At 38.6% G+C, this 26,339-nt stretch overlaps 3 protein-coding genes and 1 non-coding gene across 5 annotated transcripts; 1 reads left to right on the forward strand and 3 right to left on the reverse strand.

Annotated features, from left to right (window-relative positions):
- Window positions 1-362: 362 nt before the first annotated feature.
- Window positions 363-15,688, reverse strand: ccar1 (cell division cycle and apoptosis regulator 1). Of its 2 annotated transcripts, none has more exons than XM_078932023.1 (26): window positions 15,548-15,688; window positions 13,998-14,153; window positions 13,245-13,420; window positions 13,008-13,127; window positions 12,754-12,786; window positions 12,324-12,520; window positions 12,001-12,127; window positions 11,797-11,913; window positions 10,371-10,563; window positions 9,560-9,704; window positions 8,918-9,070; window positions 8,606-8,831; window positions 8,003-8,116; window positions 7,546-7,712; window positions 6,555-6,765; window positions 5,313-5,393; window positions 4,449-4,637; window positions 4,067-4,258; window positions 3,749-3,979; window positions 3,537-3,666; window positions 3,255-3,343; window positions 3,041-3,181; window positions 2,190-2,310; window positions 1,926-2,108; window positions 1,437-1,642; window positions 363-1,360 (listed from the first exon to the last, which is right to left on the reverse strand). In XM_078932023.1, the coding sequence occupies exons 2-26, from the start codon at window positions 14,107-14,109 to the stop codon at window positions 1,280-1,282; spliced, it is 3,735 nt and encodes a 1,244-aa protein (XP_078788149.1). In that variant the 5' UTR covers window positions 14,110-14,153; window positions 15,548-15,688; the 3' UTR covers window positions 363-1,279. The 2 variants fall into 2 exon arrangements, with proteins under 2 accessions (XP_078788149.1, XP_078788150.1); XM_078932024.1 differs by lacking the exon at window positions 15,548-15,688 and adding an exon at window positions 15,469-15,486.
- On the reverse strand, window positions 7,900-7,964 carry LOC111948860 (small nucleolar RNA SNORD98). The gene has a single exon (XR_002874858.1). It is a non-coding gene; the product is annotated as a small nucleolar RNA SNORD98 (small nucleolar RNA).
- A 646-nt stretch (window positions 15,689-16,334) lies between the features above and the next one.
- On the reverse strand, window positions 16,335-19,388 carry zgc:110319 (NFU1 iron-sulfur cluster scaffold homolog, mitochondrial). Its single transcript, XM_023962937.2, has 8 exons — window positions 19,234-19,388; window positions 18,813-18,913; window positions 18,596-18,731; window positions 18,132-18,198; window positions 17,934-18,045; window positions 17,782-17,845; window positions 17,422-17,596; window positions 16,335-16,994 (listed from the first exon to the last, which is right to left on the reverse strand). Exons 1-8 carry the CDS (start codon window positions 19,296-19,298, stop codon window positions 16,926-16,928), a joined length of 789 nt encoding a protein of 262 aa, XP_023818705.1. The 5' UTR covers window positions 19,299-19,388; the 3' UTR covers window positions 16,335-16,925.
- A 2,336-nt stretch (window positions 19,389-21,724) lies between these two features.
- si:dkey-228d14.5 (transmembrane protein 150A) lies at window positions 21,725-26,241 on the forward strand. The gene is made up of 7 exons (XM_004084868.5): window positions 21,725-22,047; window positions 23,084-23,131; window positions 23,208-23,270; window positions 23,349-23,416; window positions 23,487-23,617; window positions 24,379-24,556; window positions 25,051-26,241. Exons 1-7 carry the CDS (start codon window positions 21,986-21,988, stop codon window positions 25,242-25,244), a joined length of 744 nt encoding a protein of 247 aa, XP_004084916.1. The 5' UTR covers window positions 21,725-21,985; the 3' UTR covers window positions 25,245-26,241.
- The last annotated feature ends 98 nt before the right edge of the window (window positions 26,242-26,339 follow it).

Raw genomic sequence — 26,339 nt, forward strand, 5'->3', positions numbered from 1 at the left:
TTTACCAATGGTGTTGAAAAAAATGTAAAGACAGAATGACTTGAATTAATCTGTTTATTATTAGTATTGAAAAAAAAAAATCAAATTAAGCCTTAAATAAGTTTGTTCCTCCACAGGTGTCAAAGCTGTTGAGACCTCTGCTGCCCCCTGCTGGCTAGAAATGCACTACAACTGACTGAAAACTTCTGCTGGTATTTTTTGAATAAAACCTTTTAAATAAAAGGCTCATTCTCTCTTTAGATGGAATGTGTTTCCTTGAAAATGTAATTTAAAAAATGCAAACAAATCCCTGAAAAAATTAATCATGATTTGTCTTCTAAATGATTTTGTGGAAAAACGGGTCAAAAATAAAATAGACACACTTTAGTGTTAAAAGGACCACTTTACTCTTGCACAACACATCTATAGAGTACATTTTTCCATAGAAAAATAAAACTGCCAGCTTAGAGGACACGAAATGTAATAAATGTGCTGCTTCTTACGAACCGGACGCACACAGTTGAGAGGCGGAGCTCCAAAGGTTCAATCCTTCAGCTGAAGACACATTCATAGAGTTTGACTTTTGGTTTCCTGTCTGGATTCTTTCACGCAGAAAACCAGAAAAACGCTAATCAAAGAAAAGACATGCCACACTGTAACTGGCAGCGCCGTCCGGTCAGTGGATTCTATTAGGAGGCAGGAACCATGCATAGCATGTGTGCAGAAAAATAAAAACAAAAAAAGGAAATTCCTTAAACTAGACTAGCAAAAGAACTGCAAACTGTTTGTCCAACAGAGCAGCAGTTAACCAGGAAAAAATGATAATCCAACCTGCCCTTCTAACCTTTTTGCACACAAAGTGAGTCTTGTCTTAAATATAGTTCCTTGGGAAACCTCTTCCACATAAATATCATTATTGCTCATTAGAAAATGTCTGCTCAAGTACCACTCAATCACGCCTTCTTGCATTTAAATCCACAATATGGCACTTTGTTGGCCATAAAACGCTAAAGCAATGACAAAAAGAAAAGAAGTTAGCATTTAACATGTTCTGAAAAAAAGCGCTTGAACGCTTTGTTCCGGTTAAAATGACTAGGAAGAGCAATTAATTAAAATATCAGAAGAAAAAACAAAAAAAAAAACAGGGATATTTCACACTAAACTCAACTAAATTCAAGCATTAAATTATACATAAATCTGGAACACAGTAAGTTAAACTAAAACAGAATCAAATGAGATGTTCATGGAATATTTACAAACTAAAATTCTGTGTATAGAGATTAGCTTCATGTAGTTGTTCTCATTCATCTGAGCCATTTGCTTGAGGCGTCTGAACAATGTCGCCAAAACCTTTGAGGGTTGATTCGTCTACTTCTTCATCCTGAAGGGAAAAAAAAACAAACTTTTAAATGATTGACTCCAGCACAAACTTCTCGCTGCTTTTTGTTCACGTGTACCTTCTCCAGCACGTCCAGCAGTCCTCTGACGGTGGATGTCAGAGATTGTGCGGACTTGCTGAGAAGCTCGCGGTAGAGCGTCCTCTGCTCCTCCACGGTTCCCAGAGTTTGCTTGGTTTGGCTCAGCGTGCTTTTCACCTCCTCCAGCTCCTGGGACAGAGCTTTGTTGGCTTGCTCCAATTGAGCTTTGAGCTTGGCATCTTCCTCTGGAGAGAAAAAGGATGGAAGACGAGAGGCAAGGATGAGGCAAGTGTTCTATATTACCAACAATGGAGGAAGATCTGGATAAATAAGGTCAGTAGTTCATGCTGAAAATAATGTCCCAGTCCACATTTCAGCAGCAACACCAAAGGGGAGCACTGCTGGATGAAATGCGTCTGGATCTTCCTGTTGCAAAGCTCAAATTGAGCCAGATCATTGTCCTTGAGGACTACTGACACAGAGTGTAGCTTGCAGTTTATGAATTGCACTAAGCAGCTTCACGCGTACCCATTTTGGCATCCTGCAACATGAGCTTCTGCTCAATCTCCTCTCTGGCTTTCTCACTCTTCTCCAGTTTCTGCATCATGCTCCCGACATCGACCATGGCTCCGTTATACACGATCAGATTACTGGACTCGCTGGATTCTGACAGAGCGTGTGCTTTAGAAGACGAAAGCAGTCCTCGGTTTCCTAAGCCGAGAGAGAAATGGATTGTTTCTGCAGCTTCAAATCTGCTTTACTGAGTTAAAACAGACATCTGTGGGAGTTTACCGGTGATGCTTTCTATCAGGGCTTCATTGAAGGACGGAGGAAGTTCGTCCTTCCCTCTGTCCGTCAGCTTACGGTAGTGGAAAGACTCTTTGACCACCGGCTTATTCAAAAGCTTCTTTATCTGAAAACACAGACAGGACGTTCAGAACTTCATCTGGTCCAGGCGTCCAAATGGTACCAGAGCCATTTGGTCCGGTTTCTTACTAACCAAAACAAATACACTTTATTAACCTCGCCACAAATACACTTTATTTTGGCTTTTGTGAACATTAATCTGTTCATTTATATAATTGAATCATAAAAGCGGACTTATTTTCTGTTTAGAACAAATTATTTCTAGACATCAGCACGCACAAGTTCCTTTCAAAACAAAAGCCACCCTGTGGCAAATAGGATTGTCTCGCTGCGTCAGATTTACTTCCACTAAAAATGCAGGAGAGCAAAAGTCAAACATGGTGTTTTCTATCATTATGACTGAGATGAACTGTCATTTTTCTCCTTTAACTATCAAACGCATACATGACAATGGTGTAGAATACTTTTTCGTTTTGTTTAAATCAATGTAAATGCAACTATACACTTGAAGAACTTTGGTCTCTGAACAAAAACTGGACAGCAGAAGACCAGATTACATGCTTTGTGCTTATTCTAATAATAAACAACATTGACAGCAAATTACATTCAGTTATTTTACTAATATAAGATCACTTGAGTTGAAAAATCTAAATAGAAAGGACTAAACTTAACAAACTAAGCCAATATTTATTCAGATTGTTAGTATTTGTCTTCAACCTCCGGTTTCAGAGCCCTAAAGCCAGAGAAGAGCATCTCCTCATTGGTTTGTTGCTCACCTGAGCGCGAGAAAGATGCAGTCCCAGTGTGTATAAGATCTCCTCCACATCCCTCTCCAGCAAATAGCCACAGTGGCTCTGGTCAAAGTATACGAAGGCCATTAGGAGATCCTTGTTGTATGTAACCATTTGCTTCTTCTCCTATTGAAACAAAGAACATTTTCTAAATAAAAGCTGGTTTTCCCCTCAACAGCTGTCTCAAAGGATTTCAAACCTTGTCTTTGGAGGATCTCTCTTTGGAGGATCTGTGATCATCTCTGCGGTCTTTCCTGTCTCTGTCATTGGAGTCCTCGTCGTCTTTATCTGCGATGAAGAACAGATTCACCGCATAAGTGATGCAGAAAAGAACCGGGAAAATTGGGATGCATCTCATCATCAGTCTCAGAAACTGTGGAAGCTTTGTCCATCACAAGTTCAGCGTGGTGCATGATGTCTCATCACTGACAGACAAAATCTCACTGACAAAATCTCTGCGCTGACGGACACTGAGCTTTACCGTCATCCTCGTCATCGTCTGCGTCATCTGCTTCCAGGGGGTCATACTCTTCAGGATTGGCTGTGCTGCTATCATCTTCATTCTCATCTTCATCTCGAGACTCTTCTTTTTTCACCGTCTTCTCCTCAAACTGATTGGACAAAATGAAAAACACATTGGTTATTCCACACGATCCCGACACAAACGAGAAACCTCAAAGGTTCAATAATCACCTTCTTTTTGTCCTCCTCATCCTCTTTGGACTTTTTGGCATTTGGCTCCTCGCTTTCGTCTTCTTTTTCTTTCTTGCTGTCGCGTTTTTCAGCCTCTTTCTTTTCCATTTCCTTTTTGATTTTCTTGTCTTTCTTGTCATCCTTGACGGGCAGAGAAGCGAGCGCCTTATATATGCGGTAACCGAAATCTCTCTGCAGCATCTCATTGAACAGCTCAGCGAACAAGGAGACCTGTACGTAAGCACACAAAGAAAGGACTTTAAAGTGGATCCTCCGCAGGTAAAACTGCAACTTCACTGAAAAACGTCAAACGGGAACCTCAAAGGAATGCTCCTTGTTGTCTTCGAGCCTGTAGTCCAGCAGCACACTCAGCGACATCACACTGCAGTCGAACTTGCCGTTCTTGGCGGCCCAGTTGGGCTGCACCAGGATGGTGGGCTCATCGGGGAGGATGTAGCGTCTTTCTCTACGCTGTCGCTCCACCTCCTCCTGTTTCTTCCTCTCCTCCTCCTTACAAAATAAAATCACAACACTTAAAGTAAACACCAACGCGTTTCCTCCACATGTATACAACTGAATAACAAAACGAATTTTAAACATTTGACGGCCGTTTACATTGATTAAGAACTGGCAACATTTTTTATTTCTGACCACCTGAACGTATTTTTGGTTCATGGAGCGCTATACTTCCATCATTTACCTCCTTGTCATCTTCAGAGCGAGGGGGCTCCTCTTCCTCCACAACTTTGGTCTCTATTTTCTCAGGTTCTTTGGACTCCTCCACCTGCTCCTCCACCTTCAGCTGCTTAGTCAGGCGAGCAATAAGTTGGGATTTTAAACCCTTTGAACTTAGGGAACGACAATCAAGCTCCTTGCGCAGATCATTGACCTTCAAAGGCAGAACAATAGAAAAATGGAAACGGGACACATGGGTTATGACAGAATCATCCGGAGCTGCAGCTCATCCTATCATCATATTTTGGCCCGTTTAAGTGAAATAAACCAACATTCTGACAGCTTATGTTTAGTTTTGACCAAATTTCCTAACAAATATTTTTACTTTCTAAAGCTAACAAAAACAGAAGTATCCATGATAAATAATATTTTATTAATACTATGATTCATTTAAGATTTTCCAGATTCAAAAACATTTGTGAAAAGATAACGCTAACAGAACAGATGCAGAAAAATGTATTTGAGTCAGAAGCTAAAAGCAGGTTCCCAGCCATTTGCATTGTAAGACCCAGTCAAGTTTGATTTCTTCCTACAGCTGTTATCAGTCATGTTTTAAAGTTATGAAAATCGGAAAATGTGGTCATCGAAAGCTGTTCATGTTAAGGTTATGCATCAACTCCACCAGAGCTTTATCAACAGACGTCTTCCTCTCTTATTTATATATATTTCAAAAAAGCACAAGTTATTTATCAAAATACCCCCCACTAGATTATTTTTTTACAGGAAATGTTGGCATTTTTGCCGCACGCTTAGTGAAGAATATTTCAAAACTTGTGTAGACAGAACAGATAAAAGAAAACCTTTTGTTTCACTGGTATTCAGCTGTTACCTTCATTGATTTCGGGTCAAGTTTGGCCCAGTGAGTGGGAGTACTATTGTCCTTCGATTCTTCATCCTTCTCCTCTTCATCCTTGACAGAAAATCATTTAAACAGAGACAGGCAGAGGGAGAAAGAGAGGTGGGATAGCAGACAATCAGAACTTTCCTCGTGGTCTTTTGGGAGACTTGTAGTTGAACCGTGCAAGAAGCAGGGTCTCGTCTGTCTCTCACTCTTTTGTTTTAGCAACCTTGACTGAGTTTAAGACCACTGCTTTTGAAGCATACACAGAAAAGCTTTCTAGTTCTTATCAAAAAAGACCCAAAAACCCCCAAACCAAACAAAAAACAACAGAAATGCCCCCCGGCTGCCAATCATTCAATCTGTGGAACACAAAAAGGTAAAAATCAATGAGAAGCGTTTCCAAAATGTGTGGAGGTTCATCAGGTGAACTGAGGATGGGCTCCAAACGGAATGGGGATCAGGTGGCCCTACCATGCTCTATAAATGGGCTTTTGCCATTTGTGGGTTTTACACAGCTACAAGAGGCAGGAGCCATCTCTCCGACCAACTGCCCTGGAAAAACCAAGTTCTACATATAGTCCAAATGAAAGTGTTGAATCCAACAACAAGAACAGACAAAAAAGCAGGACTTGTGGGAGGTTCTGTTTTCATTGTCAGACAATATCAGACTGATGGTAAATAATTTCCCAAAATACATGTTTCTATGAAAAAAAAGGACATTATTCACACGCAAATGGCTCCACAGATTCCAGTATAATTATAAATAACGAGTTTCAGTGGATCGCTTCCTGGAAGGGGGTGTTTATCCCCAGTTTGAACCAAATCAGTCGAAACTGTTCTGTGCATTAATGGAAAGCAAAGTTCCAGAAGTGAAAGGAATTTAGACCCATTTGTGAACCCTTTAAGAAACTGGAAGCTGTTTTGCCATTTGCGACAGGGGCCTACACAGCACAACCTAGTCTCATTGCTTCCACTGTATGTGTCTGCTGGATGTGAGGGAAGGTGGAGGTGCTGATGGAGGAATGAAGTATTTGGAACAGAGGAGAGACAGGTGACGTAAACAGAAGTCTAGGTGAGGCTTGGTGGAACATCAATATGCCTGTGTCGGTATCTGTGTGGGTGACGGGTGAGGTGTACTTTATGCCTGTTGTGTATCTTTTGTTTTTTTTAAATTCCTGTGCCTTCCTGTGGAAAGCGGAAATGAGAAGAGAGGGATTAGCGGTTCAGTGCCTGTTCTCCATCCGCCTCCTTTCGCTCAGCCGACAACTTCTCAGCCAGCTGCTCCCGAAGCCGCCGTGACAGCACCTCCCACTCTGAACGGGTAGGAAGACAATGCCAAACATCCGGAAGAAACAAAACCACTGTCTCCACATGAGCAGGGACAGTCCGCCCCTTGTGTGTCTCCTCCGGCCGATGATAGCGAATCTCTGCAAAACGATACCTGTTGCAAAGGAAGAGGGTGCATTGGAAAGAAACATTCTGGTCAGGGCACAAAATAAAAAAGGCAAGCCTTGCTATGACGAGCCTTCTAAAGACACTTCCTCTCATTAGGCCCCTGAATGATCGCATCGTTAAAGCGACCCTGCCCTACACCACACACAGCAAAGACAGATGGAACCAGTCTGTAGCCGTCCAACTGATGTCACAGGTTATGCCAGCCGATTGAGAAAGTGGACAGACGTTTACAAAATACGTAAATCCAACGCAAAACTCATGCCTCCCCCCCCTTCAGCATCAGCCAATTATGGATGAGTGCTCTGACCTGAGGTACACTTAAATGCACCACATTAGAGTTGTGCCAACAGACATAAAAATCAACAGGACAGTATAGAAGCCAGTTAAATATGTAAGATATTTAACAGACAGAATAGAAAAAACAAAGTGGAAAAAAAAAGGGGTAATGGCGGTGCGTTCCCGTCCATTCTGCTGCTTCCAGCCACCAAGTCCATGCGTTTGGTTTCTCATCACAGTGAAATGTGTGTTTATGAGCAGAGTGTGACAGAGAGCGCCAAGACGAAACACAAAACACAGAGAAACTTGGCAAAACACAAATTACTGTAAACCAGCAGTAGAATAATTATTCATAGAAAAGGAAAACAAAAATCAATCTAACCTGACAAGTATAATACAAATTTAGCAGTGATGTATTCTAGTTTAGTTGGGGATCATATCAACAGAGTTGATCAAGGAGTGTAACAGAAATAACAGAAGCAGTTCTTACCACTGAGTGCAAAGGCTAAGGTCTATGCCTGTGAGAGCCTTGCAACAGCGTATGGCTGTCTTAATCAGGACTGCTGGATCCTGTTCGGGGTCTGCTCCATCCAGAGAGGGAGACCAGTGACCACCAATGGCCATGGCCTCATCTTTACCTCTCATGCCCACCAAAAACTGAAAGAGAAGAAAGACGGGAACAAAAGAGACCAAAGGAGGAAAATGTGAGATGATATGGGTTAAAAAAAAGGGAAACGTGGAAATGAGAATGTGGAGAGAAGAGAAGACGAGACAAAAAGAGACAGCAAGGAATTAAAGTGCCAGAAACAGTTTGATGAGTCACAACGAAGGCAAAGGTGTTGCGGTCATCAGTCAGGAATTTTCCACACTGAGAATTCAGAAATGGAATAGGGTTTTCACATCATTGGCTCCAGGTTAATATGGCAAAGTGAAAGGCGTTGACGTACCTTAATAAGTCTGGCAGGATGCTGGAAGGACTCTCTAAGTTCCTGAGGATCCTCAGCCAGAGCACACGACTTGTGGTACAGCTCCTCTAAACTGGGGTTAGCAAGCAGCATCACCTAAACCAAAACAAAGACTGCATTAAAGCAATAAACCTTTATTCTAACAGGCAGGTGGACACAGTGGTCATTTTTATTTACAATCTGCAGCATGATGACATGGCTTTAAGAAAAAGCTTCCACTTCTCCAGAAAGGTTCAGGTGTTAAGAAGATCCTTTCATTAGTTTATTTTTGGAGACTATTTTGGTCAATAGTCCATCAAGCAAACGGACAATGGATTTGAAATAATCATTCAAATGATTTGTTACAATTTTCAATTTCTCTCATAAGAAGTTGGATAAAAAAATGACTTAATGGTAGAAACAATAAACTATTAAAACTCCTCCAAGGATTTGGTGATTTTTTTTGGGTAATAAACCTTTATATTTATGTTGTAAGTTAATTAAATCTCTAATTCTTGACCCTCTGACCCTGTTTACTTCAAAGTCTGATAAAATGGTTCATCATCCTTGAAGATTCACAGTTTAGGTTGTGTATTCCAGTTGTACCTTTGCGCTGTAGGTGTGGTTTACATCAGGGGGGTCCAGCACAGCTGTATTTTTGACAAAAGAATCCACCTCTTTGTGGAGGATGTGGAAGTTACAGGAGTTGCTAAGCTGGAACGGCCGAGTAAGAGGGAACGCATCCACCCAGGTGAAGACGGCGTCAAAGAAGTCGCTGGGTATGTAGAGACTCTGATAGCGCCTTCTCAGCTCCATCAAATCACAGCTGGTTCTGAAGAACACAATAGGTTTAGTTAGTACTTCAGAACCTATTCACAGAACTGTATGAACAACCGAAAACATGGGGACATTACTCACCCATCCAGACTGAATTTGGAAAACTGAACTGTGTAGCGAGGAACTACCCTGCGAGGGCGTCTCGGGGAGCGTTCTCGCCTGGGTGACCGGTCCCTGGAGCGCTTGCGAGTAGGAGACCTTTCTCTGGATCTCCTGCGGTCACGGTCTCTGTCTCTGATTAAGAATTATGTGAGAACCTTTGGCATAAATGACGTCCAAAAATATTGATTAAGAACTACAGACACAAAGTCAGTCAGGATTTTGAGCAGAGAACATGAAGCCTAAAGTGGGTTAGGCATACTGACTAGAGTCTACTCTACTCAACTCTACAATGTAACAAAGATGGAGGATTAGGCAGGACAAAGTAAAGGGAGTTTTGTTGAGACTACCCACCTGTCAATCAGACAAAAAAAAAAAAACACCAATACCTAAATGTCATCTCTAGCAGAAGCAAAATAGCTGAAGTTCACAGTTGTTCTGAATAGAAAATATAGCAATTAATACTGAAAAACCTGTTGAAACCAGGGTGTGTGAACTTTCCCTTTTGGTGTAGCATTTTTCTTAACATGAAAGTGAATTTGAAACCAGCCTCCAGCGGTCATCTAAAGATCATGTTTCAATCGTGATCCTAGTCCAGTTTGTCCTGAATGATCACCATCTTACCTGCGTTCTTCTTTAGGCCTGAGGATGAGTTCTGGGACTCTGTCATTTCTAGTAGGGAAGCGAGGCGGAGGTTCGATTCGCCGGACCGGCTGTGGCTGCGGCATCATTCTCACTGGAGGCTGAAGCAGACCACCGGTAAACACATCTGGAGACAGAAAATAATACATCGTAAAATGACAACAATGATGCAAGCTTGTAAAACTTTCAGAGGACTAAACATAAAATTTTGTTGCAAAAAAACTAGGTCTAAAAGATATTGATATATATATATATGACAGCTTTATCAAGATGTCACGTCTTTTTTTTGTCCATCTTTAGCTTTCTGACAATAATAAGTCCGATTTCCTTTGATGACCATAAATCCGATTCTGACGTCCCAGTATTTATCTCCAAAACATCCAACATGATCAGTTTCTCTGATGGATTCATCCACCTCAACATCTTCAGCCCTGCAAACTCCAGCTCTGACTCCTGTCTCTCTATGGGAGTCTCTAAAACAACATGGCTGCTCTCACCACAATCTTCTACCTTCTTCACCTCTTCTCCGTGTAACGTCACTGTTCCATTTGAGTTCCTCTCATTTAAAAACAGATACTTTGCCTTGCTGCGCCTGACCGTCATTCATCTCCTTTCCAAAACAAACCTCCACCTCTCTAAATGTTCATCCATCTGCACTCACTACAGATTACAATGTCATCTGCAAACATCATGGTCCACAGAGATTCCTGTCCATAAACCAATGAGAAAAAATACCATAGAACCTTTTCTTAGGACACACCATTGTTAAATTTGGATGTAGCCTCATCTTTACCTTTGGGTGGAGGCTGTGGAAGCAGAGGTTGGGGAGGATTCTGGAGAAGGGGGGCTAGTGAGGCAGCAGAAAGCTGCGCCTGAAGAAGTGAAGGTGGAGGGGCCTGGGACGGAACACTGAAAGTGGTTGGTGGAGGTAATGACTGTAGCATGGTGGGTGTTGGCTTTATCATGTTAGGACCTTGGGGCTGGCTCTGAAAAAAACAAACAAACAGGAAAGTCAAAAAGAAGACTGGTGTGCAGAAGAACTCAAATGGTTATTAATATTAACAACATCTTTATAAATTAAAGAGGTCAGGAAAGCATTTTAAAAAGCTGCATGAATCAAAAAACACACATTTGATTAGTTTCCCCAGTAAAGCTGTCCTACAAAAAAATTCCAGAGTAGATTTTTAAACAGTGGAGAAATTTCTGAAGAATAAACCAATTTATAATGAAGGGAAAAAGTGTATGTTGAATATATTAATGAGACCAGTACAAATTCTATTTACTGGTTCATTGATACATTAAAAAATTGATACATGAACTCAGCCTGATCATAATTTACATCATATTTCCTGTAAAATGTCAAATCATCACAAATTCCATCTTACAGAGTGGATCACAGCTTTGCCTGAAATGTAAAAGCAAAAGATCAACTGAATCTAGCCATGCGAATAGCAAACTCACAATCTACCGCTAACACAAAATATTTTAGAAAAGCTGCAGGTCAACAGCAACTGCAACTTTCCCATCATACGCACCAGGAGTCGCGAAAAATTTCGTATTTTATGGCAGCCTGGCATGGATGCACAAAAACGGCTCGATAGCGCCACCTACAAAATTTGTTTCCCCGAGTGCCACCACATGCTTGAACGTACAAATTTGATTTTAACAGGGCATGTTCATCAGATGGAAACCTACAAAAACGTCTCTCAGGCCCCACCTGTCACTCGGACAGGAAGTCTGCTTTATTTTCATTGTACTGTATTTTCACTGAGATTCCTCTGATCTCAACAAATAATCTCAATCTGTTTTTTTATTTATTTAATTAATCTCAATCTGTTTTACTTGATTTAATCTAAATGTCACATATCTAACGCTATCCCTCCTCGCCTTCTACTCACAATGTTTCTAGACTAAAGTATATTTAACTTTAAAGGTTTTCACCATAAAAAGATAGGCTTTCAAGCCTAAAACATCACTGTAACAATAATAGAAACTATAATAAATAATGATAATTTAGCAGTTAAACAATTAGATGACTATACATGCCGTCACACTTTTTAAAAAGTAAAAGATGAGGAAAAGAAAACAAATATATTTAAAAAGAAAAAGATGTGCTTAGTATCCTTTAACCAAAATGAACAATAATGGTGATAACATTCCCAGATAAAAGTAATAGAAAGCCTGTAATAGTGACGGAGCAGTAGGGGTCAGGAGGTTACATTTCTGTTGTCCGCGGTGGAATGCATGTCTGTGTAGCGCAGCTGCATTCCAGGTTCATTGTAAAGGCTGCCGAGCTGAGGGGAAGCTTGGGGCAAAGGCTGCGGCTGCTGCTGATGCTGGAAGAGATTATGGAAACAAAATTCAGTTGGAGATGGAAAAGGGGATGGCGTTTAGAATGTATATTAACCTTTGAGTGTTCTTACCGACTGATTTGCCATCTGAGGTAAGGTCTGGATGCGCTGAGCATTCCACTTAAAGGGCATATTTGGGTTATACACGGCTTCTACCAGGACCCGGTCACCAACCTGAGGAGTCTTCCCTTTAACAGCGCTGTGCAAAACAATAAAAGGTAAAGTCGTTATTACAGTTTGAGCAGAAATAACAGCACTGCATCACTTAACTTTAGTCTACTTGATGTGTCAAAAGTGAATTTAACTTTACATGAGAGGAACAATTCAAAATAAAGCATAAAATCAAATGAATCCAGTGACAGTCACAATGACAACTGAGAATTGTTTTCCTTTACCTAAGCTGAAAGAAGACATCTTCATCTACAAAGCCAAACGTATCATGCAGCTTATTGACCACACCAGTGAAGACTCGCTGCTTCTGTGGCTGCGTCTGCTGTTGGTGACTCGATCGTGGAGTTGGATACGACACAGTTATCTGGGCAGTCTGTTGGGGGTTGGATAAACTCAAGCTTGTGGGCAAGGCAACAGGGGGCTGGGGGTCAAATAAAAAAAACAAGGTTTAAAAAGAAAAAGACAACTCAGTGGAAATATAATGCAAGTCTGAGAAAGAAACTTTTACTCATAAAACCATTGATTTAATTGGAGTATTTAAAAGCTATTTTAGAAAGAAATTGCACACAAAACTAAACTTTACAGAATAACCAAAGAAATTAAGAATTTATCTTATTTTAGTGAGAATGCAATTCTTTCTTTGAGGGGTGTTACCTGTGAGAGAAGCGCCTGTTGAGGCTGAGGAAGCTGTGTGAAAATAAACAGAGGTGAAGGTTCAGATCACTAGTTGAAATTGTCCAAAGGCAATGTTTTAGACCAAAAAAAGTGTTAGCCATCCTAAAAATAGCCTTTCAGCCTTTATTCATTTAAGAAATTTGCTGCACTGATGAGAAAAGTGGCATTAATATAGAACATAAGACCACGTAAAGGCTGAACTCAAGTCTAAATATCCAAAACCAGTGTGTTACCTGATGAGGTACACTGTAAAGTTGCTGCTGTGGGGGTTGCTGGGGAGGCTGCTGCTGTTGTTGTTGTTGCTGTTGTTGCTGCTGCTGTTGATACTGCTGGAGTGCGTTATTGATCTGGGACTGAATGGGGTAAATGAAAATTATGATTTTTTTAGGTAGCCTAAGAAAATAATACAAGATTAATGTGAGATGAAGAAGCTGCTGCTTTGTGGTCAGAATCCTTTTAACATGACAGACCTGCTGAAGAGCCGCCGCTGCCGCTGCAGCAGCTTGCTGCTGCAGAGCTGCAGTTTGCTGAGACAGCTGATAGTTTGCTGCGGACTGGTTGCTGAGTGAAGCTGCAGCCAAGGCCGACTGCTGAGAGTAAACTGAGGGAGACGCTCCAAGGAGAGATGGCTGCTGCACACCGAGAGCTGCAAAGAGTTCAAACAAAGTACTGAACAAAGGATCCTCAAAAACAATGAATATTGACAACAACATTCAAGGTTTTATTGCCGTTTGCACATACAGTACATCAAAATTTGTCTTTGGCATCTCTCATGTCAGGGTAAATATAGAAAGGACAAAATTTCAAAAGAAATAAAATAAAGTGAAATTAGACAAAAGTACAAAGTATAAAATAGAAATATGACTAAATATGAATATTGCAGCATCCCAATCTATTCAGAAGAATTATTGCACATGTGGAGTTAATTGTTTATTGCACATAGTGCCCTAGCTGGATGCAATGGGAACAACAATGGGCATTGTTAAGAGAACTGTTTTTCAAAGTTTGTATGTGTTTCACAAACAGTCTCAACATTTTAGTTTAATACAGACAAGATTTTTTTTCTCACTGCTGTTAAGCATCAACATGTCACATGTTTCTGCTCCATTTCTATCTCATAAGAGATCACAGAAGAGATGCTTTGCTCTTCTACCATGTTGTAATTCATACAGAATAGTAGAGGGAAAATTGCTTCTTTGCACCATTTTTTTTTGTATACTCACAGTGCAAGCTGTTGAGGTCAAGAGACTGTCCTGAGTGGCCTGGCTGAGACACCGCCGTGGCAGCAAACTGAGTCGCCCACGGTGGATTCTTCTGTCCCCCGAATTGGGCCATGACTCATTCAGATCCCGGGAAGTCTCTGTTCTCCAGGCCAGTAACTAAAAAAAACAAACAAACAGCCAGATAACATCCACAAAACAAATTAATTTTAATGAAAGTAACAATGTGTCAACTAAATGGTCATTGACAGATCACGATTTATAGTTTGGGGTAGGCAAGACAGCGACAAGCTGTGTTTAAGTTGAATTTCATTGATCAAATAAATAAATAATATAAATAAATATAATAAAATTTATATGATAATATAAATAAATAATTAAGATTGCTTCTAATCCATGTGTTTAAGTACGTGATTTTTATATATATATATATATATATATATATATATATATATATATATATATATATATGCATACACACACACACACACATACATAACGAAGGAGTAAAGATGGTTCATCATTAATCTGAAAAATAGCTTCTGTCTGTCTGGATAGATTGAGTAACTGAAACATGAGAAATGAGGAAAATACACAAATACATTTCAAAGTTATTGCAATTTGCAAGAGCTGGAAGTTAAATTACTTTACAATACAAAAAATCGTTTTGATTTAATGTAACACTCCTATTTACTCTAATGCAGTAATAGAAATGTCAGAACGGAACATCTTGGCATTTTCTTTTTTTATTGCTTGACATTGTCAATGACAACATGAACACTTTAACCTACAGTACTACAAAAATGCTTTTAATTAGCTGGACAAATAGAAACAAATAAAATGTTGTCTAATTTGTCTGGAAAGGCTTTTTTTATGTTAAGATTTTGAAATGTTTGTATTATTTAAACCAAACAAAAATCAGGTAGAAGATTACATTACACACGCTGCCCCGAATGATCAGTCTTTATTATCCTACCGGCGAGATGCGTAATTGGGGGGACAAAATAAATTTTAGTATGAAAAACAATGATCTCTCCTTTGGGGAGAAATGGAATATCTGTCTGACAGAACTTGTATAACCTTTGCTATGATCCGTACCCAAAGCAGACGTACTGACAGCCAGTGACTAAAAAGAAGCGTGGCTAATAGCAGTTGGCTGCACTGACAGCAACATCAAATCGCGCGATTTTAAGAAAACTCACGATCAAAAATACTGTCGTTGTTCAAGAAATGTTGAGTTAACACATTATGTCGTCACTGGGGCAAATGTAAAGTGTGCTTATTAAGCACATATCCTGGAAAACCAGATACAAAACGCTAACAATTAGCATTTGTGCAGCGCGCTAGTAGCTTTGTTGCGAGATTAGCTTCTTTCTAGTTTGATCGCGAGGCCTTTCTAGATAGCCGCTAGCTTTGACAGTTAGCAGCAAAACAAGAAGAACGGGTTTCTTTTTTAAATGCAATGACAACGTACCCACATTCGCTACTATTGACTTGTGAATATCCGTTATCATTTACGCTAGAACATTAATTTTAAACAACATTGTGCTTACCCTTATCCCGTTTCACCGACTCCAATTGAAAAAGTACGCATGCGTGGGATGAAAAACCCGATCCACGAGGTCAACGTCCGGTTCACGTGCAGCCTGCTGCTGCAGTCTGTTGATGGCGCTTGTAAATTGACTCAACGCTTCTCGACCTTTTGTTTGTTTAAACGTACCCCAAAACAAATTGATTCAATCAAGCAACTCCAAACCAGCGCGAGGCAGTATCGTTTGACATTTCTCATACACATAAAACATCTAAGGTATTTGCGGAAATGTAGAAAGCTTAACAGCAACAAAACTATCATTTTAAATAAGTTAGTGTCACTTTCTTGAATAAAATTTTCTGCGTTCAATATCAAGTTTACGAGGTTTCTCTTTAGTTGTATTGGTGCCCTTAAAAATAGTGTACACGCATTGCATGGGGGGGGGGGTAATATTTCATTTGAATTATGACGCATAAAAAGCGGCATTTTACAATGCAATAGATTTTAACTTATTTCAAAATGAATTTAAAGCAAACGCTGTATTGGAATGTCATTTTGAATACTGAATTGTAAATTGCAAAATGCATTGTCATTTGAATTACGACATCAAAAACATATGCCAATTTAAAATGCAATTGATTTTGTTTTATATATTTTATTTTAAAAATTGTCACATTGAATTTTAAATCTTATAATTGAATTCCAAACTGCAAAAAGTATTTTCATATTCCAAGCCTGAATTGCATATGGAATTGTCAATTGAACGGTCAATTGACAATTGCATATTACTATGAAGTATGACTCAAAAATTATGACTTCCATACATTTTATTTAAGAAGACTAATAAAAATAATAGAGAACATAGATCCCTAAAAAATCCATACAAGGTCCTGTCACATATTTGTATGCAATAAAACTGCACTATGGAAGCATATAAATATCTAAATGGTCAAACTAATCTCTTTTTTAATGTATTTACATTAAATTATGGATAATGGAAATGTTTGTCTTTGTTTTAATATGCTTGGAAAAACAGTAACACAAAACAATTAAATCTACTTTGGAATTACATCAAACAAAGTCTTACATTAAAAAAAAAAGTTTTCTGAACTTATTTGCCAAATAAATACAACAACACATCTATGTCACAGCAGGGTATGTTAAAAAAACAACAACAAATAAAAAAGGACCAGATTGTTTTGTATTATTTCATTGTAATCTGAAGCTTTAAGGATCTGAATAACAATTTGAGTACATAGTATGAGGACAAACATTTGAAAGTATTGTCTCAGTGCAATCCAACAATATAATATATATTACATATGCAAAAAAAAATGAAAGATTAGATGTTTACGCAACAAAAAAAGGTTGCATTTGATGTGTTTGGTACTTTTAAACATTTATTTGTGCAATTTACTCTCCACTTCTGCAAAAACCTTTGCATTAATGTCATCCACTTCGTCTTCCACCTATGACAGAGAGAAATAAAAATAGCTTTTACACTGAAACCTATCACCAGCAATTTCTCATTATCTCAATTAGAAATAATATAATTTAATTGAAAGAAAACAAAGATTTTACTTTTTTTAGTTGTACTAAATCAAAAATGTTTATGGCAATTTAAAAAAAAAATTTATTTCCCCCTTTGTCTTTACTGCTTAACCTTGGAAGTTTGGAACTTTATAATAATAACGACAATAACATTGACAAAACAATAATAACAATGACAAAACCAATAATAATAATAATAATAATAATAATAATAATAATAATAATAATAATAATAATAATAATAATAATAATAATAATAGAGCAACCGTCTTGTTAGGTGTTTATGTTTTGAAAACAAAAATTAAATAAAAAATAATACCACAGCAAACAGAAAAAAATGGTCACCTGTTCCACCATATCCACTTCCGGGATGTAGAATTGCATCATGTTCTGAATGCCATTTTTCAGCGTAACAGTAGAACTCGGGCATCCAGTACAGGAACCAACGAGCTTCAGCTTGACAATGCCATTCTCAAACCCTTTGAAAATGACATCACCTCCATCTTCTTGCACTGTAGGTCTTTTGAAAGAAGACGATCCTGTTAGTTCGCCCACATCAAGTAACAAATATTGGGGTTTTTTGTACTAGAATCACTTGTTTTGTGTTACCGTTACTTTTGCAAAAGGATTAATATTTCTAAATGGGAAAAGACATCAAATTAGTTCAAAGATGATCAATTTAGATTCATGTTAAGGAGTCAACACCTGATTCTGGTGTCCAGAAGCTCTTTTATCATCGATACAATGTCATCATCATCTTCAGCCAGACCTACAAAAAACAAGTTAACATAAGTTAAACCAGAATGTGTTGGTTTTTTTTTAGCCACAGTCAAATTCGTGTTGTTTACAATACTCACTGTTTTCACCATGGACTGCTTCTGTTGTTACTTGGTCACCACTTTCAAAGAACTTGGCAATCACTTCCATCGCATGGCGCTTAATATGTGTCCATTCAACATCCTCATCTGTCTGAAAGACAAGCACTTTCCCTGTAAAGCTTACCACAGGGATTTCACACAGATTATATTGTGAAATAAACTTCATTTTGTACTCACTTTGGTAATTGTAATGAAATCAGGGCCAAAAAACACACCTTTTACCCCCTCAATTTCAAATAGGTTCCTACAAAATAATAATAATAATTTAAAACAGTGTTGCAAAACAGACTAAAACCAACTCAAGTTTTTTTCTATTTTCTCACCACATTGCAACAAAAAAAAATGAGGCTATGCAAGGTAAGAAACTGATTAATATTAAAAACTATAAAACAGGGAAGAAATAATGTGGCGCCTGGCAATGACATTCATAAACTTTCATCAAAATGCAATGATCAACAGATTTATTGACATTAGGAATGATCAGTATTCTCATCTTTTTTGGTGCAAACCTGCATCATCATTTTAAAGCTCAGAAACATTTTTGTAAACAAATCTAAGGGATATACATCTGTGTAGGGCTTCCTCTAACGAACCATGCCATAAAAAACAGTGAACTTCCAGAAAAAGAAACCTGACAGAACCTGGCCAAAGAGGAAGATCCAGCTGAGCTAGGAGAAGGAAAGTCCAGCGTTCCACTTCCAAGCACAGGTTTACCGGGGAGAAACTTCAGACTCCTGGGATTTGGAGTTTCTTGAGTTTGAATGGACAAGTGTCTCTCTGAAAGGCATTTTACGTAGCTTGATCAGACTGTTCACCTTGATCCGGTGACTGATGTCGTTTCAAAAACGCTTTACCTACTTGAGAAAGGAGAATTTCTTGTCCTGAACTGAGAATGGATTCCCGCGGAGGGTTTATTTGCGAACTGTGAGGTGTATAAACTCACCGTTTTACCCGTAATCCTGTAAGAAAGAACACAAAACCTTCGATCATCTTTAACGCTGGCAACGTTTATGGTTAATAACTTCGGTTATACTAAAGTATGCTCAAGCTAAAAATAAGGGAAACATGTATGATATTAAAATGAACCGTTTTTTAAGTAAACTTGTAAAGGCGACAGACAGAGAGAGAGAGTAGTACTGTACTACTAGCTAAAAGTACGCAGGTCAACTGAACCACACGGAGTCGTGTTTACCACGTTAAGAAAGCATTTAAACTTAGCACATAAATGTCAAGAATAAATATGAGACACAATTTCCTCAAAGAAAAGGAGTAAACAAACCCAAAAGGAACCATTTTCCTCGCCCACAACAACCGCGTCAGCCCCCATCTCATGTGCGCCGCCATTTTGTTTGTTTTGAAAATGAGGACCCCGTGTGGGAGACAAGAAGGCACGTGCAACGAATCCTGATCAGATTCCACTTCTAACCACCTGTCCGCACGTCCTTGGGGGCAGACACGATACTATCTGGTTGTAATATACACTAGGTTAAGAATATCGCTTTGTAAATGTTTGTTTGTTTTTATTTGCATCTACTCATTCCTCTGTGTCGTCCTAATGCACACCAAAGATCCTTCCATCACCTGCATCCATGAACTTCCCTGAGCAATAGTGCACATGCAGTCTATTTATTAAGTGTGCATTAATACAAATAGCAAGTATACCATAGATCATGTACATGTATTATAGGAAGTATACCAACTGAATACATCAGGACCAGAATAGAAAGTAGTCCCTTTTCTGAGGCCAGTAATAAGTCATAATTGGTGCAGTTTCCATGATGTGGTGAGGTCTAAACCCTGACTGAAAATCTTCAAAGTGGCTGCTTTCCTGTAGGTGGCAGTAAAGCTGCTTAACTACCACTCTTTCTAGGATTTTTGAAATAAATCTTCTTTACAAAGCCTAGTGGAAATTGGGTCTAAGAGAAAAGTTGAGGATTTGTAGGACGTAATAATTGATGCTACTTCCGCTTGATCCACAGCAGTGAAGCAGTCTAATGTTACAGAAGTTTCTAAGGACGCCTCCACTTCTACCGCTTCAGCCTGCTCTGGGCTGATAGTAGGAATAACTTCATTCAACTTATGTCTAATATTTGAAATTTTACTATAGAAAAATGTAAGAAAATCATAAGAGCTGAGAGAAACGGGAATATGTGGTTCTACTGAGCCCTGACTGCGAGTTACTAAAGTACTAAAAAGAAATCTTTGATTATTTCCATTCTCTGATATTAAGGTTGAATAGTAATGGGTTCTAGCTCTACGCAGTAAACTTCAATACTGGTCCACTCTATAGACTAAATATACTTAAAATAGACTACTTTTTGCTTAGTGCTTCTATAGAAATGTCCCATAGCTTAAATGTTCTTGCCAAAAAAAATTATTCTTAATCCTTCAGCAGAACCTAAACACAAAATATACAAGAGATTGTGCCAAAGCATGTATTTTTTCCAGGATCCCTCTACATTTAGATTAATCAATGAAATGTATTAAAATCCACTTTTATAACGCTGATTACAATTATAACAATTAAAGAAGTTAAGATGAGCACACCTGTATGACTGGGGGAAGGGGGCATTAGAATCTACATTTTCTTAAAGTTCAATCAAAACAGTTTTTGTGTACCTGAAGACTGGGATCATTCTTTAACTTTTTTTTATGATGGAAGGTAAAAAAAAAAAAGCCTGACAAGCAACGAAATTAACAACTTTTTGTAGTTTGTCAACTGGCAGGATCATTTACAAGCCCTCAAAAGTGATTTTCATGATCAGTTCAACAGAATTTGAGCCAGACCTAAAGAGTCTGGTCGCATAAAAAAGGTGCAACTGGAACACTGACATTCATGGTAAAATGAAACCATTAAAATAAACTAATTATAGCTGTGTTTAGTACATAACAATGAATTGCACTTTGAAGACTCCTGAAATGAGTCTGAATTTCTAATGCAAATTATACTTGTTGCAAATCCGTAATGAGAAGAAATATCTCAAGAACTTGAGAAGTTGAAAAAAATTCTTTCTCATTTAGTTCTGGTTTGTACGTAATCACTGAAAGAAATTTAACGGCAAATGCTCTAGCTTTAAGACAGACGAAGGTAACATCCATCCATCATTTATACTTATAATTACTTTAATTCACAGTAATGTGGTCACGTAGTGTTTCTTTTTAATTTATTTATGTAAATTTTTTTAGGCTTTAACAATTCTACACTCATTAATTCTGTATCTTATTTTCTATTGACTAAATGTACTTTTATCTGGCAACATCTTAATTTTAATTTCCTGTTTTTAGTGGACTCTATAAGGATTTTATTGTATTTTTACCATGGCAAATTGTTTTAATGTATGAGTGTTGCACGGACTAGAAAGCACTCTTTGTTTTGAGTTTCATTGTACAATAAAGATCAATCTACCTAAGCGCAAGTTCATAGGGTTGCTGGAGCCTATCCCAGCTCTTCCCAGCAAAGGCAGGGTGCTAACACGACAGCCTTTTTAAATCTTCATATTCTTCAGGCTGCCGACTACATCACATTTCGTAAATCATGTTACCTGAAATATTTCTGGTGATCTCAACAGTTCACCTTCAACCTGTAAGTTTCTGGAAATATCTCACAGTCCAAGTTTTTTAGTCACCTTAGATACGTAACACTCTCCCGGTTCACTGAGCATGAAGTTGTATCCATTTGAATTAAAACAAACAATGTGAGCGTGTCAGAAAGGCAAACCCATGTTTCTCAATAGAAGGAGGTGGTGTTTGAAAGGAGTGGCAAAGAAACTGACAGAAAGAGAACGCCTGTGAAGGAAGAAACATCGCAGGCTTTTATTCTGGATGGTAGAGGACGTCCAGTTGTGTAACTATTTCAGGGGAACTATATTTGAGAGAGAAAAAACGACGGACATTTCGTTTATTTTTTACTCAAAAACTGGTATAGCAATTTGCTTAAGCTGTAAAAGACATTTAGAAGTCTAGAAGGAAATCTGTGGACCTAAAGAAACTCATTTTTACATTTGACTTTTCTTCGCCACCTCTGAGGAATAATGCTTTGGATTTTCTTCCCCATTACTCTATCCCTGGTTTCCTTTATTGGCACATGGAGTGTGTAAGTTAATGTATTTATGATGACATGTTTTACCTCTGCATTTCTTACCAGTACACACATAAAGTGTAATTTTTGAGCCTTTTTCATTTTAGTAAGAAATGTTCCTTCATATTTGTCCTCTTTTTTTATTTGAATAAAAAAAACTCATAACATATACAACCGATAGATTCAACATGGAAATTAAGGTTTTTATTCCCTTTGTATACTAAGACATCAGAGATTAAAATGGAACCATTATAGATTTCAGAATCAACTACGTTTTTTCTCTTTGTTGTTGCTGTATTAGGAAATGTTTTTGTCTTTATAACAGCAGTTTTTAAATAGATCTTTAAAAATGCATATGAGATTGGCAGTTCAGCCCATAGAAATCCAACCTGGCTTGTCTGGTTTGCTGCTGGGTGTGAACTGTTGATTGTCAATGAATGCTCAGACATCCATCCACCTGTTATTCAGGTTGATAAGGATTCTTTCATCTTCTAAACCTGTGTTGTCACTTTCGGGTCACGGGGTTGCCGGAGCCTATCCCTGCCACTCGTAAAGCCTGGACAGGTTGCCAGTCTGTCCCAAAACCACACAAATCCCACACACACCTTGGGACAATTTAGAGTAACCAATGAAGCATGTTTTTGGGAGAAAGCCAGAGTCCCCGGAGAAAACCCACGCATGCACGGGGAGAACATACAAAGTTCATGCAGAGGTGACCCCCCCATTGGTGTTCTGTTTCAGGTTCCCCAGATGGGACTTGAACTGGGGGGCTTTTTGCTGTGAGAGAATGCTGCTCACCACCACGCCACCGTGCAGCCAGTTAATAAGGATTTGGCTGTTATACGCGTCTTTGATGCTAACGTGTTCAGCACCTTGATTTTTTCCTTTCTCCTTCTGCTCGGACTCTGGACGGTAAACCATGGATGGGCAGTCATGTGGTGGTTCTGGTACAACACTGATTGACAGACTGGTGTTGGAGCATTAGCTTTTATCAAGGAAGAAAAAGACCCGTTTTATGGCTCAAACATTAACTTCTGCTTTGTATTTTTAGCTACAGCCTGGCCTACTCAAGCAATCACGTGTGTTCCCTCAGTGACTGGTGCGTTGAGTCTCATCCTTTTGGAGTTTAAACATTTGCTTTGTACATTAGTAATGACTTCACCTTTGGCCCTCAGGAGTGGCAACTACTACTGCACAGGCAATAACTCCAATGCATGCTGCTACGCTCCCACCATCAGGTAAAGAGATCTTTATCTTTAACCTGACATCCCCTTTATCCAAGAATCAAAAGACTGATCTGAACACTGTGCTTTCAGTGCAAGTGGAATGAGCGCTCCAGAAAACTCACTTTTTACTGCCACCATCAACGCTGGATCCTTCCTGTGTGAGTTCCCCTTCAGAGTATATGTGTTATGCGATGATACCGGTCTTACTAACTCCAATGTTCCTTTCAGTTCTGCTTTTCTGTATATTCCACCATGCCCATCTGATGGAGAAACATGCGTGTTACTCCCTGTTGAGCAAAACTGCTCTGGTTTTTGGAGTCATTTCATCGGTGGGGTCCTTCGCAGCGGGGAATTGTGATGTGAGTTATCCCCTACAAAAGTCTGTTTGTGTTTTTAGAACCTTAAAAGTATCACAAAGTTTGCACAGCCACTGCTGGAGGTTGAAGCATTTTGATTTTCAGCTGTAATACAAACCAAAACACAGGTGTGTGCTTGTTTAACTTATTAACACTTTGTTGACTTTGAACACTTCAAAATAAATTTTAGAATAGACTTTGTCAGTGTGAACAACAAACTTTTTTTTTTGCTGTTTGTATTTTTAGATGTCTTTTTTGCTGCTGAAGATGAGATCATTTTCACATTGTGGGATTAATAAAGTTTTTCTAATAGATAGATGACTTTATTTAGATTGAATATAAAAATTTCCAGTGCACAACATTTTTTTGTCATCAGAATTCCGGTTTTGTGTGACTAACAAACTTACTGTAAAAAAACAAAATTAATCTTTGAGTTGGGAACCATTTTTTCTCGCTTAGAATCAAACAATTAAGAGTTTTTCCATTTTTGTGCTGAGGTGACTTCACACTAAAACAAGAGGAACAGGAATCAATCAAGTAAACAAGCAAGTTACGAGTTAAAAATAATTCAACCTAATATACATTACAAGTTTATCTATCTTATTTTATCTGCTTTTTTGATGTGCTTAACTGTTTTTTTATTTACTTATCAGATCTCACACCAAAAGATAGTGCTTCAAAATAAAAAGAGAACAGAGAGATGTTTTTGCTCTCAATGGCTTCTTCACAAAAAGAAAAGCTGAAATCAACTCTGTTGTTCACAGCTGGATTACCTGCCCCTGCTTCACTACCTTGGTGCTGCTGTCAGCTTCACGTGCATCTGCTTCTACACCATCCTGCTCACTGCCCTCACAAAAAGGTGCGTGCTGACGGGATACGAAAAGGTTCTTTATCCGCTGCGCATCGCCTCCACTGTGGTCCAGATCATCGTCACCATCTGCTGTATCCTTTCAGATACTGCCTATTGATGCCAATTGACATCAAACCACTTTAGCACCAAAATGACCTTAATTCAGCATCTACATGGAAGCAGAAACATAAATGATTCCTTTTTTTTTTGCATAGCTGGAAATAAAGTCAGGGGTCAAGGGGTTAAATATTTATGCATTGCCAGTTTGCTCACAGTCTAGTCCAAAAGTACTGCAGCATTAGCAAGGATTATGGGTATAAAGTCAATAGGCATCAGAAATGAAACCTGAAGTAAATTTTCCATCTTTTTTATGACCTCAGGAATATCTGGATCCGGGCTGCTGCTCTGTTTGTAAAGTGGGATTAACCACGACAGCAATTCAGCAGGAGGGGGGTTTACAGTCATCAGCTTTTACAGCTAGGAGAGTTTAATGTCATATTTTATTTCCAGTCAAGACATAAAGCATCATGATATTGATGCAAGCAAACAAAAACACACTTTACATCCTTCACTCTAAACCCCTCAGATACTATCTTGTTTGTTCAGGAAAAGTACTTTTACATCCACCTTTCTGCTGTTTTTGAATGGATGCTGAGTGTCAACCTGGAGCTGTTTGAGCTCAGCTACGCCATGGAATTTCTCTTCTTCTCGTCCTTCATGATTTCAAACCTGCTGAGCAGGCGTGAGGAAGAAAAGCCATTGATATTGACGATGTCATGATATAAGAGTGCCAGGGTTCAGCACACATCCCCAAGCATCGAGGATGGGCTCAGTGAGACATCTGTAACTACTGTTATTGGACCCTGGCTTCAAGCTCAACCGTGATGTTTAATTGTTCCCTTTTTTCATTTTTTTTAGATGACAACTTTCACTTGATCGTCTTTCTCACTTACCATCTATTTATTGAAACACTAAGTGCTCTCATATAGAGACTCTGCCACATGAACAATTTTCCTCAAACACCAAGTTCCTTTTTCGGTAGAATTTTCTTTCTTCATTCAAGATTTCTCAACAAAATTACTTGAGATATGTGCAATTAATTACCAGACTGAGTTCATCTGGTTCAATTTTGTGGGGAAACAAGTATGTAGCATTGGCACTTTAGTAAACTGTTTACATACCAAATAGACCAACATGTGAAATTTCTCACGTGAGGATTCTTGATAAGGACAGGGAATGAGTTTGCCAACAAAATCCTTATGACTTAGCAAGATCCTGTTTAACTGGATGATTGACATTCCTTTCAGTCAGTTTGACTGTTCTGAAACAGACGTCATTGGCCGTACCTTCACAGTGTCTCATCGTGTCTTTGTGAACATATCTTCACATGGAAACTTAGGGACACTCCTTGTTTTTGTTTTTTTTAATAAAAACATAGATTAAATATTTTCCCTCTTGTAAAACTTCTACTTGAACTTCTTTACTTTTGCTAGTTTTAAAAGGTTGGTGTGTACATGGAGACGCTAGTCTGAGTTTAGTTGTATTTTGTGTCACGTCATTGAAGGTTGTGGTGCATGGGTGCGCATTTCTCATAAAGTCCCATTTGCTGTCCCGCTGCCATGTGTGTAAACTTGTTCTCCGCATTTGACCCATCCCCCGGGGGAGCGGTGAGCTGCAAATATTTATATTTAATTTTTAAAGTTGCAACCTTTTGCTCATGTAAATGAAAGAGTGCAAACTTTCAACTTTAAGAATGATTAAAGTATTATATTTTCAAGATGTTTTGTTACTCTAACATGTTTTTTTATGTTTTCAAACATTTGCATCAATTCCTATTTCATTGTCTAATGGAAGGCGGCTTCAACTACACCTTTG

Source organism: Oryzias latipes, chromosome 15 (genome assembly GCF_053564925.1).
Source record: "Oryzias latipes strain Hd-rR chromosome 15, Olatipes_Hd-rR_3.1".
In the NCBI taxonomy this organism is placed as follows: domain Eukaryota; kingdom Metazoa; phylum Chordata; class Actinopteri; order Beloniformes; family Adrianichthyidae; genus Oryzias; species Oryzias latipes.

Excerpts from the sequence above, each read along its gene's own strand:
- ccar1 (XM_078932023.1), bottom strand. The coding sequence starts at position 14,109 with ATGGCCCAATTCGGGGGACAGAAGAATCCACCGTGGGCGACTCAGTTT. Across the intron at positions 3,344-3,536 it reads AGACGATGACGAGGATGACG|ATAAAGACGACGAGGACTCC; the intron begins GTAAAGCTCAGT and ends TCTTCATCGCAG. Across the intron at positions 1,643-1,925 it reads GTTGCAGGATGCCAAAATGG|AGGAAGATGCCAAGCTCAAA; the intron begins GTACGCGTGAAG and ends TTTTCTCTCCAG.
- zgc:110319 (XM_023962937.2), bottom strand. The coding sequence starts at position 19,298 with ATGGCGGCGCACATGAGATGGGGGCTGACGCGGTTGTTGTGGGCGAGG. Across the intron at positions 18,914-19,233 it reads AGGAAAATGGTTCCTTTTGG|GATTACGGGTAAAACGGTGA; the intron begins GTTTGTTTACTC and ends TCTTTCTTACAG. Across the intron at positions 18,199-18,595 it reads GGATCTTCCTCTTTGGCCAG|GAACCTATTTGAAATTGAGG; the intron begins GTTCTGTCAGGT and ends ATTATTTTGTAG.
- si:dkey-228d14.5 (XM_004084868.5), top strand. The coding sequence starts at position 21,986 with ATGCTTTGGATTTTCTTCCCCATTACTCTATCCCTGGTTTCCTTTATT. Across the intron at positions 23,132-23,207 it reads GTGTGTTCCCTCAGTGACTG|GAGTGGCAACTACTACTGCA; the intron begins GTGCGTTGAGTC and ends TTTGGCCCTCAG. Across the intron at positions 23,271-23,348 it reads TGCTACGCTCCCACCATCAG|TGCAAGTGGAATGAGCGCTC; the intron begins GTAAAGAGATCT and ends CTGTGCTTTCAG.